A 14,774-nucleotide genomic window follows, 5' to 3' on the forward strand; every position below is an offset into this window, starting at 1 on the left:
AATGATCTGGTGAAATCAGTTTGTGACTGAATGATTTCAAACTCGGTTTGTGACTGAATGATTTCAAACCTTGTATAACAAACAGCCACTTCAGATGTTTTCAGAAATTGAAAGTTAGGCTTGTTAAAATCTGCTAAAATTCATCGACTATATATGGAATAAAGGTAACATACAAATTTCTTCCTTAAATGCATGTTTTAATATAAAACTGTACAAGTAAACAGCATGTTCCAACAATAATTTGTCTCCAGTCCAAGGGAGATAATCTGGGTATCTGATCAAAGATGTCTCGGCTTATCATAAATTTTGATAAATTTTACCACTACCTTGTACACGATTTACCTCTTCAGTGTAGATATGATTACAGCAAATCTTAAAAGATCTCTTAATTTTTATTAGTTTTCTACACTTTCACAAAACAGTTTACACAGGATTATTGTGTAGTCAAAAAGACAGGAAAAGCCAAAAACATCTTCTGACAAGTTTGATTCAGAAAACTGTATAAAATGTTGATATTGCATTTCTTTACATAATTTCAAATTTATAATGCAGATTTAAAATATTTCATCAATTAAGCCAATGCTAGAAATTTTGCAGCAGAAAAATATCTATCTGTTCTAGATGTAACAAAGACAAAAATGATAAATTCTTTTTAATGAAAATAGTGAATGAAAGCTATACATCACATAATATCAATAAAATTTAGTTGCATCATTCAAATCGAAAATCAATATCGGTTGAATACAAAATCATTTGAAAAACTTTTTCAACAAAATACCTTAAACTTTTAATTAGAGACGAGTAAATAGATAAGCAACTTAACTTGTTCGGCAGGATAAATTAAAATTTTTGGGTTTGTTGACCACTTCGGCAGATTTGATTAATATCTTGTTGTACATTTCAGACTGTAGTGTACATACACTGCACTGATCATTTGTCTGATGAAGACGATTTACCGTCGCACATAAATTCATAATATGGTGTAATACACGAACTAGAAAATGTCTAGTAAGACACAAATGCCCCAACGGCCACTTACCCCAAAACATAAAATTTTGTCAATGATGTCTAAAATATACTCATAATCAACATTTGTATAAAGATTGATGAAAGCCTGTGAAAGAATTAAGATGCTAGGTGTTAAAATTGAATTGTGACGGAGGGCCATAAAAATCCATTCACATACATCTCCTTATCAAATTATCAGTGTGGGTGGTTGGGTGGTACAGAAGTAACACACGTACCTTTTATACAAGTGACCCGGGTTTGAATCCCTAATCTGACATGAAAAGGTATGGGGTCATCTGCCCGACCACCTGGGTTTTCCCTGGGTTCGGTTTGGGTTTATTTGTTTGATGTCCTATCAACAGCTAAGGTCATTTAAAGACGGCCTCCCATGCGTGCTGATATGCATGCATGTTGTGAGTGCGTACATGTGTTTTGGGAGGCTGCGGTATGTTTGTGTGAAGTCTCCATGTGATAGGCCGGAACTTTTGCCGATTTATAGTGCTACCTCACTGAAACATACTGGTAATCCAGTTTCATCCCACAAAGACCCCTCCCCATTTCCATCCATCCCAACAACAGTGATTAATATAAGTTGATATATCGTTTGTTTCGCAATCGTTGTAAAATAAATCAAGTCTACCCCTCATTATCAGACAATGCAATATTGTAACAAAGTACTTCTACTAAAACTCGTTATCTTATAAACTTGCAGAAAAGAGTAGAACTAGACATACCTAGTTCAAACTTTTCAGGATTGATGTCAATGCCAATGATACGAGATGCACCAGCCCTTTTACATCCCATCATGACAGCCAATCCAACGGCTCCTAGCCCCCACACAGCACACGTAGAGCCTTTTTCCACCTAGCATAAAGGGAGACAATCACATACTTGATGATCAATGAGTTCTTGTTTATCAAATTCATTTTTTTCAGAATGAAAAAAAAAATTGAAAAGAAATTCCTCATTCATAAATTATTCTGATTAATACTTTGACACAAATAAAGTATTTCCTCGGTTCTTAATTTCGTACATAAATTGTGAATATTCTATTATTTTTTTCATAATCGTATGAAGTTTGCCCAAGAGCCAATTTAATAATTACCGGGTGATATTTGAAGTACTATATGAGAAAACCCATGAAGTATGTTTTAAGAAATTCAAAAGGTCCCAGGGGCCTGTTCTATGACCATTTTAATATCACCCCATAACTATTAAATTGGCCTGTAACAGGTCCTTTAGCATTAAAACAGCTGAAATGTTAACTGAGCTTCTGTATACAGTTTTCTACTGAAAATATTCTGGTTAAACCACTACTGTGTCTATCTGTTATTTCCATATCATAATAATTTGAGTTCACTATAATAATGATGTCTATATTGTCTGTAGTAATTACTGATCACATACTCCAGCCGTATTGAGAGCCGCTCCGTATCCCGTGGAGATGCCACACCCCAACAGACAGACTTTCTCCAGGGGTGCTTCAGGAACAATCTGGTCAAAGATATAATGTCAAGTTGTTAACCTTACGTCATTAAGACACTCCTGAAGATTTTCTAGGAATTCATGATAACCAAATGATAGAACTGAAGATAACTAGCTGATTTTGAATCGGGTGTCACACTTGAGAATACACGCAATATTTTAGCATGGAATTCAGAAAGACCAGAACTTTATTAATGCCTCCATGCTTACAGAAGTTATTTTCATGTATAATTTATGCATCCATCTGTAAGGATTAGATTAGATCTCAAAGAGGCCTGTTTGGTAAAACTTTCAAAAAAATCTGTATTCCAGCTGTTAATTATTAAAACAGGCCATCAAGATTTTTTATGTCATATTACGTATAGGCTTCATCTTCCAAGTGTATTTTCAAGAACTATGTTTAGTCGGGGACGTACCTTGGAGACGGAGATTTCAGCTACCACTGTATACTGGCTGAAGGAACTACAGCCCATGAAGTGGAACAGTGTCTTTCCCTTACATGTGAAACGTGACGTTCCATCTGGCATCAAACCGGCTCCCTGTGTGGATCTGAGATTCAAAGTATGATAACAAATGTTTAGAAGTACCCAGAATGTTTGCTGTTTACTAGGTCTCCTTGTAGTACGGGGCTCAAAGTGGCACCTATTTCAGTGGCCGTGGCGCCTTAAATTCACCATTGGCGACCAGTTATTGACCTATAAGGCACCTGCATGGCCACTAAAAAGTTATATAGTATAGATTTGCGATTTGGTTAAACTTTCAAAGGTTGTAGTCAATGCTAAAATGACATTCTCAAATGAAAAAGTTACAGAGAGATGTTATACTGAACTAAAGAATTAAAAGATTTTTTTAAAAATACAAGACAACTTGGCTGAGAGCCTTAGTTTTCTAATTGGCGCCTAGATTTTATTACTTGGTAGCCGAACAGGCCATCTGGTAAAAATATCCACTTTGAGCCCTGTAGTCGCTGGTGAATACCTCAGGCAGCAAGATACGTGAGGCCCATTGCATGCCATCCAAAGCAATAAGAATGAAGTGTCTTGCCCAAGGACACAACCATGACAGCACAGACCGGCCTGTTTCTAAGCTTCCTGAGAAACAGAAACAGACCCGGGTAGGAAGTGCTGCACCATGTACCTCAGATCTTCACCCGAGATTACGTGGCCAGCGCTCTAACTGTCTGAGCTATTATAGATTGGTATTGTCAACTAATTTCTTTTCTCTCTCTTTCTCATTTTAGAGCATATTATGACTTAACAGCTAGTTCATAAATGGAACCAAATTAAAGTTAGTGTAGAACACTTACCTGATTCTTCCACACAAGTTTGTCTTTTTACTGTTGCAGAATTTACAATCGTAGCATTGAGGTATGTACAGCGGAATAACATGATCGCCTAGAAACAAACACATTTAAAATGCAAAAACATTTAAAAACAAATCATGTTTGTTTACAATCGTAATAACGCAATCTTATTTTTTTTGATAATCTATTACAAGGTTGGTTCCTCAATCGAACTTGGAAAGGTATTGGTGTCACCTGCCCAACCATGCGACTGTCATGGGTTTTCTCTGGCTTCCTCTCATATAAAGGTTCCCCGCATAATCTATTATCTACCACAGTCTGTTCAATTTAGGAAAAATATTTTATTAGAACTTTAAAACCTAAATTGAACAGACTGTGGAAGACATAATTATCTCCCATTAATATGACGTCAAAATGTATAATTAATGAATTATTGATGACGTCATATTGTGTTACTATGTAGGCAACCATGTAATACAAGTCTAACAATGTAAATCATCTGCAAATACAAGAGGCCCAATGGGCCTGTATCGCTCACCTGGCTCTACAGCAACTTTGAAGTTGATTGAGGTCATTTCTACAGATACTATGCTGATTATCATAGTAAGCTAGGTTTATTCATATTAATAAATTTTATAGTCCTTTATTCCAGCATTTTAGTGGCCTAATATCTGGTCTAGGAGGCTCTTGGCTATTGCAAAATTATTGTTTACAGATTTAAGCTGATTTCACCCCTGTGATCTTAAATGTAGATCAAGGGTCATTCATTTGAACAAACTTGGTAGCCCTTCACCCCAGCATGCTACAGGCCCAATACCAAGTCCCTGGGCCTCTTGGTTATTTAGAAGAAGTTGTTTGAAGAATATAGCCTATTTGACCCATGTGACCTTGAATGAAGGTCAAGGTCATTTATTTGAACAAACTTTGTAGCCCTTCACCCCAGCATGCTACAGGCCCAATATCATGTCCCTGGGCCTCTTGGTTATTGAGAAGAAGTCGTTTGAAGATTATAGCCTATTTGACCAATGTGACCTTGAATGAAGGTCAAGGTCAATTATTTTAACAAACTTTGTAGCCCTTCACCCCAGTATGCTACAGGCCAATTATCATGTCCCTGGGCCTCTTGGTTATTGAGAAGAAGCCGTTTGAAGATTATAGCCTATTTGACAAATGTGACCTTGAATGAAGGTCAAGGTGATTTATTTGAACAAACTTTGTAGCACTTCACCCAAGCATGCTACAGGCCCAATATCATGTCCCTGGGCCTCTTGGTTATTGAGAAGAAGTTGTTTGAAGATTATAGCCTATTTGACCAATGTGACCTTGAATGATAGTCAAGGTCATTTATTTGAACAAACTTGGTAGCCCTTCACCCCAGTATGCTACAGGCCCAATATGAAGTTCCTGGGCCTCTTGGTTATTGAGAAGAAGTTGTTTAAATGAAAAAGTTGACGCCGGACGGCCGGACGGACGGACGGACGACGGACGCCGCACCATGGCATAAGCTCACTTGCCCTTCGGGCAGGTGAGCTAATAATGAAAGCACTTATGCTTTACAGATAAACATGTTTTTTATATCCTTATAAATACATTCATTTTTTTTGCATATAAAGGTCTTGTAAGTAATAACGACGCTATGGTCCAATAGAGGTACTGGATTCTAACATAGTGTTGTATAGGGTCTAGTAAGTAATAACGCCGGTATTGTCCAATATAGGTACTGGATCCTAACATAGTGTTGTATAGGGTCAAGTAAGTAATAACGACGGTATATGGTCCAATATAGGTACTGGATCCTAACATAGTGTTGTATAGGGTCTAGTAAGTAATAACGACGGTATTGTCCAATATAGGTATAGGGTCTAGTAAGTAATAACGACGGTATTGTCCAATATAGGTACTGGATCCTAACATAGTGTTGTATAGGGTCTAGTATGTAATAACGACGGTATTGTCCAATATAGGTACTGGATCCTAACATAGTGTTGTATAGGGTCTAGTAAGTAATAACGACAGTATGGTCCAATATAGGTACTGGATCCTAACATAGTGTTGTATAGGGTCTAGTAAGTAATAACGACAGTATGGTCCAATATAGGTACTTGATCCTAACATAGTGTTGTATAGGGTCTAGTAAGTAATAACGACGGTATGGTCCAATATAGGTACTGGATCCTAACATAGTGTTGTATAGGGTCTAGTAAGTAATAACGACGGTATGGTCCAATATAGGTACTGGATCCTAACATAGTGTTATATAGGGTCTAGTAAGTAATAACGACGGTATGGTCCAATATAGGTACTGGATCCTAACATAGTGTTGTATAGGGTCTAGTAAGTAATAACGACGGTATGGTCCAATATAGGTACTGGATCCTAACATAGTGTTGTATAGGGTCTAGTAAGTAATAACGACGGTATGGTCCAATATAGGTACTGGCAGCCTTCGACACTAACGGTAGACCTGGTGCCCGAGTCCACCAAAATATTTGGAGGTCTCCAAAAACTGCGCTTACCTGGAGACCGTCGGGCACTGAGATTTTTACATTGAGGTGTTCTTAAAATGTAGGAATTTTTAGTAAAATGTACCCAAAAAGTTGTCGATTTAATTTCAATATCCGTCAGTCGTTTATACCCATGTGTTGCACGCATGTAAAACTGCACTTGTGTACTCCCGTCTTTCCGGTCGCCAGAGTATTTGGAACGCTTGTAATTTTAGACAATAAACTAGTACTATTTCAAGCGTCTATATGACCAAGGTAAGTCGGCGCGAAGCGAAAGTGACCTTCACTTGCATTGACCTAGGGTAAACAACACACGTACATACAGAGATGCATCGGTGGTTGGGGCTGTCGCCTCCTCCGAAAAAAGCCAAGACATTGAAGGAACGACGGGTTCAACAGCATCAATACGAGAAAGAAAAGAAAGTTCCAGAACTCCTTGCAAACACAGTTTAATTGGTTGCGCTACGACGATGTACACATGTACTGTACACTGTGTCGTAAACATGGAGAAACCGGGTCGTTTACTACAGGAGGAGGATAAACTGGCCAATAACCAGGACCTTATTGAACTTCAACGGAAGTCTTTTAAACTCCTCATGGAAATAATATAATAAAATATTTGAACAAATGAAATAAGTTTCTTTTTATAATTTTTTTTTTGTTGAAAATGTGGGCTCCAAGATTCTGTGGAGGGCACCAAGAATTTAAGTATCAGGAGACCGTTGGTCTCCAAGACCTGGAAAGTTAGTGTCAAAGGCTGACTGGATCCTAACATAGTGTTGTATAGGGTCTAGTAAGTAATAACGACGGTATTGTCCAATATAGGTACTGGATCCTAACATAGTGTTGTATATAGGGTCTAGTAAGTAATAACAACGGTATGGTCCAATATAGGTACTGGATCCTAACATAGTGTTGTATAGGGTCCAGTAAGTAATAACGACGGTATTGTCCAATATAGGTACTGGATCCTAACATAGTGCTGTATAGGGTCTAGTAAGTAATAACGACAGTATTGTCCAATATAGGTACTGAAACTAACATAGTGTTGTATAGGGTCTAGTAAGTAATAATGGCGCTATGGTCCAATATAGGTACTGGATCCTAACATAGTGTTGTATAGGGTCTAGTAAGTAATAACGACGGTATTGTCCAATATAGGTACTGAAACTAACATAGTGTTGTATAGGGTCTAGTAAGTAATAACAGCGGTATGGTCCAATATAGGTACTGGATCCTAACATAGTGTTGTATAGGGTCTAGTAAGTAACAACGACGGTATGGTCCAATATAGGTACTGGATCCTAACATAGTGCTGTATAGAGTCTAGTAAGTAATAATGACAGTATGGTCCAATATAGGTACTGGATCCTAACATAGTGTTGTACAGGGTCTAGTAAGTAATAACGACGGTATGGTCCAATATAGGTACTGGATCCTAACATAGTATTGTATAGGGTCCAGTAAGTAATAACGACGGTATTGTCCAATATAGGTACTGGATCCTAATATAGTGTTGTATAGGGTCTAGTAAGTTATAACGACGGTATGGTCCAATATAGGTACTGGATCCTAACATTAATATAAATAGACAATTTGTCAAGTAGTAATACCGACAGTACAGACAAGTAAATTATTGAATATATATGTTTGTGGGTGCCATGGACATGTGATTACCTACCTGTTTCGACACTAGTGACTCCCTCACCCACGCTCTCTACTACACCGGCACCCTCGTGGCCCAGGACCACAGGGAATATACCCTCCGGATCGAACCCGTCGAGGACATAAGCATCAGTGTGGCACACACCCGTGTTCAAAATCTAAAACAAATATTTCAAGAGGAAATGTTAAGTCATAGTGTTAAGAAAAGATATGTTTTTGCTGGTGAATCAAACCCTAAATTTACTTTCAGGGATTTTCCTACAATTTCTCAACTGGGTCCAGGGTCCATTGAATTGGGAATTTCAACAGGACATAATGTGACATTGGGGAATTTTTTTTAGTGAATTTCAAAAATTTCAATTTTTCTTTGATGAATATTGCCTTTAAATTATTTTCTATTTCATTTTTTTATCTGTAGCTGTTTTTTATTTTTAAAATGCCTTCATATAGGTCTTTGTATAAAACATAATCATTCAAAAGTGACTTCAAAATTGGGAATTTTTTGGTGGCAAATTGGGAATTTTCACATGATATTTTTAGGGGAATGGTCCTTCTATTGTAGGAAAATCTCTGATGAAACTTCAAATATTTATAATATTGGTTTTGAAAATAGCTGTATGTACTCCAACTTACTCTACAATATCCTTATACAGATAATACATACACATTAATTCAATGCAGTAAAAAAAATCATACATACACTGTGTATATATACATTTACCAAGATGCCAGATAACTTGGTGATGAAAGTGTTGACGACTAAATATAAACAGCTTGATGTAGCAACAGCTGCTGAATCTTATATGAAGTTTAACCCGCATCGGAACAACAACACAAAATGCTTTACATAAAAACATTATACAGATTTCTTAAATAGATCGAATATTTATGCAATCTTTATGAATAGCTCTACATGTCAGCTTCAGAGTTCCTACCTTGATTCGGATTTCACCTGCTCTAGGAGGTGCAACCTGGATGTCCTCAATCACCATCGGCTTCTTGGCCTCCCATGCCACAGCGGCTTTACATTCGATGACCTATTGATACATTTTAAGCACGATATGCATTAGAATTGCATGTAAAATTTGATGAACGATACATTTTAAGCATGATATGCATGTAGAATTGCATGTAAAACTGCCAGTTATTCAACCCCTGGACACCTATTTGGTAGAACATAACCACAGAGCTGAGGTATAGCTCATAGCAGAAAATATGTTTTCAGACCTTTTTTTGTCTCATTTTGGGAAGAAAATTGGTGAATTGGGAAAGAAATTTTCATGATTAAAACTACAAATTTTGGTAATTTGGTTAAAATATGAAATAATATCATCTGGGAATGGGGCCCTTTATCGGCCCCTAAAAGCCTTCATAAAAAGCCCTGGTATTACTATTTTTTCATTAAAAGCGTAAATAGCCCCGAGATATTTTAGTTGTACATTATAATTGGCCCAGTTACTTTGTCATGTTTTGTGCATATGATAACCAATATTTTTTACCTACAAACCTAATACAGTAGAAGGGCACAGAGTCTGAGGGTTCGAACTCTTTACAGATATAAATATCTCAAGTAGCCTACTTGACATATTTTTCACAATCTATATCAGTAGAGATTAGTGAACAGACTAATAATTATCAGGGACAAAGGCCCCGCATGGATTCAATCCATCTACGTTTATACATTTGCATAATGAGAGGCATTAGTATCTGCCATCTCTCTCAGATTTACAAATCCTAATATTAACCAAAAAATGACAATAGGCTGGGTAACACAGAACCACACAAAGCATTTTAACACAATTGTTTGATCTTTCATCTCCGGAAAAGATTACAATATGTTCAAGAAACTAGGCACAAATCAACCAGATCTCACTTTAACTCTCACTCAACACCACCTAGCCGGAGTTTCCTCTGGCCCTGACACCATGTCTGGTGTCATGAGACATAGTGTCAGGGCCAGAGGAAACTCAGGCTGAATGCCATCTACCTAGTGTATATGGTATGGAGCATATCAAACTTTTGAGCCCAATGTCAACAGAATTTAAAACTTGCATAACTAGCTCAACTGACACCATATCACAAAGTCAGTGGCCTAATAGTAGTAGATATTGACAAAAATGAAAAACTTTCACATCAGTGATTTTATTTCCCTTATTCTATAGGGGTCTGTACATTTTCTTTAAGGATTTAGCTTCGATAAATAGAATCTAGTAGCATTATTACATCTGCTTGTGAAACATTACGTGTGAACACCATTCTGATCAACATTTCTTCACAACAGTTAATGTACAGGGACACTTAAACAATTTCTGAATGGGAAAAAATGAACATGAAATTGAGAAAATATTAACAATTTTTCACTAGGGAACTACCTATATTTGGCCCCAAATGTGCCCAGAAAAAGGTCACTGCATATCCAACTGTCCCACTGCAAAATGGGAACACAGTTTATTCTACTGCTAAAAGACATGACATCATTGTCATGAGCACAGGGACCTGAGAATTTGGTACGGTCTATAGATATTTGGATATATGTTATTGTGTATATGACATTTCAGGTGATATTGGGAATTAGATTCAATATTTTGAAATGAATCTCTCTCTGTTGGCATACATGTAAACACTGTCATCTTAACCTCATATTATACTATCAGATGTTTACATTGTTGATACCGCCTGTTGGAATAACATTTCATACACCAACAGGTTTTGGTAAAACCGCCAACTCCACTTGCGCATAATAAGCAAATTTGCATAATTATACCCCAGGTAGAGTATGGATTTGTTACTAAAAATAACAAAAAGTGATTATACAGTAAATTTTGGAATACATATATATATCTGATAGCGTTGGCTAGCAAGCCAGAGATTCACAAAGTAAAGATCTCTGAGCTAGCCTATACTAAAAACATTCTATTACTCTACCGGAAATATTGCAATTTGCATCAATCTTTGGTACTTTCCAATATGGAAATCATTTTTGTAAGTGCATGTGCCGATCAGCGTAAATTCCTCCAGTTTGGAAGCTCTGGCAAACAAGATGGCAATGTGTTCAACCGAAAGATTAAATTAAGTGAGAAGTAAAGAAACGCAACTTATTTTGAGGCCGCCCGAAGCTTTTTTAGTAATTCATTGCAAAACAAGTTGATTTTAAACGTTCTGCATCATTTGATGTTTACAATGCTTTTGAAATATGTTTATTCACATATAAATATATAAAATAAATAAAAATAAATATGTTTTGATCTATATTGCAACTGAGCCGCTTTGCTTGAGTGCCGTGCCGGCGACAAGCTCTAACAAGGGCCCAATGGGCCCAAATCGCTCACCTGCAATGCAGTGATCTTTTCATATATGGATCCTGCAGTTATTTGAAAGCATGCTACAGGACCAATATAATGTCTCTCTGCACTTTGGCTTTTCACTAAAAGTCATTTAAAGATTTAAGCATACTTGATCGACGTGACCTTGAATGAAGGTCAAGGTCATTCATTTGAACAAACTTGGTAGCCCTTCACCCCAGCATGCTACAGACCCAATATCAACTCCCTGGGACTCTTGGTTATTGAGAAGAAGTTGTTTAAAGATTTTAGCCTTTTTGACCCCTGTGACCTTGAATGAAGGTCAAGGTCATTCATTTGAACAAACTTGGTAGCCCTTTACCCCAGCATGCTACAGACCCAATATCAACTCTCTGGGACTCTTGGTTATTGAGAAGAAGTCGTTTAAAGATTTTAGCCTTTTTGACTCCTGTGACCTTGAATGAAAGTCAAGGTCATTCATTTGAACAAACTTGGTAGCCCTTCACCCCAGCATGCTACAGGCCAAATATTAGGTCTCTGGGACTCTTGGTTATTGAGAAGAAGTCGTTTAAAGATTTTAGCCTTTTTGACTCCTGTGACCTTGAATGAAAGTCAAGGTCATTCATTTGAACAAACTTGGTAGCCCTTCACCCCAGCATGCTACAGACCCAATATCAACTCCCTAGGACTCTTGGTTATTGAGAAGAAGTTGTTTAAAGATTTTAGCCTTTTTGACTCCTGTGACCTTGAATGAAAGTCAAGGTCATTCATTTGAACAAACTTGGTAGCCCTTCACCCCAGCATGCTACAGGCCAAATATTAGGTCTCTGGGACTCTTGGTTATTGAGAAGAAGTCGTTTAAAGATTTTAGCCTTTTTGACTCCTGTGACCTTGAATGAAAGTCAAGGTCATTCATTTGAACAAACTTGGGAGCCCTTCACCCCAGCATGCTACAGGCCAAATATTAGGCCTCTGGGACTGTTGGTTATCGAGAAGAAGTCGTTTAAAGATTTTAGCCTTTTTGGCCCCTGTGACCTTGAATGAAGGTCAAGGCCATTCATTTGAACAAACTAGGTAGCCCTTCATCCCAGCATGCTACAGACCCAATATCAACTCCCTGGGACTCTTGGTTATTGAGAAGAAGTCGTTTGAAGATTTTAGCCTTTTTGACCCCTGTGACCTTGAATGAAGGTCAAGGTCATTCATTTGAACAAACTTGGTAGCCCTTCACCCCAGCATGCTACAGGCCAAATATTAGGTCTCTGGGACTCTTGGTTATTGAGAAGAAGTCGTTTAAAGATTTTAGCCTTTTTGACTCCTGTGACCTTGAATGAAAGTCAAGGTCATTCATTTGAACAAACTTGGTAGCCCTTCACCCCAGCATGCTACAGACCCAATATCAACTCCCTAGGACTCTTGGTTATTGAGAAGAAGTTGTTTAAAGATTTTAGCCTTTTTGACCCCTGTGACCTTGAATGAAGGTCAAGGTCATTCATTTGAACAAACTTGGTAGCCCTTTACCCCAGCATGCTACAGACCCAATATCAACTCCCTGAGACTCTTGGTTATTGAGAAGAAGTCGTTTAAAAGATTTTAGCCTTTTTGACTCCTGTGACCTTGAATGAAAGTCAAGGTCATTCATTTGAACAAACTTGGGAGCCCTTCACCCCAGCATGCTACAGGCCAAATATTAGGTCTCTGGGACTCTTGGTTATTGAGAAGAAGTCGTTTAAAGATTTTAGCCTTTTTGACTCCTGTGACCTTGAATGACGGTCAAGGTCATTCATTTGAACAAACTTGGTAGCCCTTCACCCCAGCATGCTACAGACCCAATATCAACTCCCTGGGACTCTAGGTTATTGAGAAGAAGTCGTTTAAAGATTTTAGCCTTTTTGACCCCTGTGACCTTGAATGAAAGTCAAGGTCATTCATTTGAACAAACTTGGTAGCCCTTCACCCGAGCATGCTACAGACCCAATATCAACTCCCTGGGACTCTTGGTTATTGAGAAGAAGTCGTTTAAAGATTTTAGCCTTTTTGACTCCTGTGACCTTGAATGAAAGTCAAGGTCATTCATTTGAACAAACTTGGTAGCCCTTCACCCCAGCATGCTACAGACCCAATATCAAGTCCCTGGGACTCTTGGTTATTGAGAAGAAGTCGTTTAAAGATTTTAGCCTTTTTGACTCCTGTGACCTTGAATGAAGGTCAAGGTCATTCATTTGAACAAACTTGGTAGCCCTTCACCCCAGCATGCTACAGACCCAATATCAAGTCCCTGGGTCTTTTGGCTATTTAGAAGAAGTCGTCTAATTTTTTTTTAGCCTTTTTGACTCCTGTGACCTTGAATGAAAGTCAAGGTCATTCATTTGAACAAACTTGGTAGCCCTTTACCCCAGCATGCTACAGACCCAATATCAACTCCCTGGGACTGTTGGTTGTTGAGAAGAAGTCGTTTGAAGATTTTAGCCTTTTTGACTCCTGTGACCTTGAATGAAGGTCAAGGTCATTCATTTGAACAAACTTGGTAGCCCTTCACCCCAGCATGCTACAGGCCCAATATTAGGTCTCTAGGCCTTTTGGTTATTGAGAAGAAGTTGCTTGAATGGAAAGTTGACGCCGGACGGACGGCCGGACGGCCGGACGGACGACGGACGGACGACGGACGCCGCGCCACGGCATAAGCTCACTTGCCCTTCGGGCAGGTGAGCTAAAAACGCAAGCGTCACAGACGGCAAGCTCGAATCAAGTTCGCCCATCGTATAAACAAGGGGAGTTAACTCAATGTCACTGCCCTACGTCGTTACAGACTTTCCATATATGTAAACATTTAACAAGGATATAGATGATCTACCCAAATACAGATGTCGAATGTAACAATTGACTAATTCTCGTGATCATGTGACCATGAAGCTTTAATGGAGAAGGCAAGGATGTCATACATGCTTTGACAAAGTTATATATGCGTTATGAAACAAGCATGTTCTACAGTAGGCGAACAAGTCGGTCATTTTCTAGGCTATGATTAGACGACGGCCTTAGCTTATCTGATAATTTGACTGGTCGGTAAATATAGGTTATGAGACTTAATGTAAACTGACAACCTCTTCGCTAAATTACTTTGTGATGTTGAAGTATATTGGAACGTGCACACTTTAAATGAATGATATGTTTCATTGCTTATGATTACCTTTCCTGCAGTTTCCGACATTTTAGATCTGCTTGGTACGCCTTTTGAACCTTACGATCGTCCTTCTGTACACCGGCTGATCAAACTCCGCGTGGAACAAACGCTGAGTTGACAGAGATCATCCCGATGGTGATCGTGTGCAAATTTAAGGGTAACGTGTGCAATGGTTTCCATGTGTATTTTTAGTTTCAACACGTTTATATTCTACTTAGCATGCATTAAATTTTTGGCTAACAATGTTTACTTCTAATTTGACACTTGAAAAGTTTACTTGAATTTATTGGAGTGTTTTGATACTTTTCAATTTCATACAAGTT

General features: G+C 38.1%; 1 protein-coding gene across 1 annotated transcript; it reads right to left on the bottom strand.

The window, feature by feature from the left end:
- Window positions 1–1,742: 1,742 nt before the first annotated feature.
- On the bottom strand, window positions 1,743–14,575 carry LOC117318518 (alcohol dehydrogenase class-3-like; the record flags this gene model as incomplete). Its single annotated transcript, XM_033873494.1, is given in 7 exon segments — window positions 1,743–1,872; window positions 2,416–2,502; window positions 2,910–3,042; window positions 3,800–3,887; window positions 7,982–8,123; window positions 8,901–9,002; window positions 14,458–14,575. Coding segments are annotated over 7 exon segments (703 nt in total), but the record flags the coding sequence as incomplete, so codon positions are not given.
- Between the last annotated feature and the right edge of the window lie 199 nt (window positions 14,576–14,774).

The sequence above is a fragment of the Pecten maximus genome, unplaced genomic scaffold, assembly GCF_902652985.1.
Source record: "Pecten maximus unplaced genomic scaffold, xPecMax1.1, whole genome shotgun sequence".
Classification (NCBI taxonomy): domain Eukaryota; kingdom Metazoa; phylum Mollusca; class Bivalvia; order Pectinida; family Pectinidae; genus Pecten; species Pecten maximus.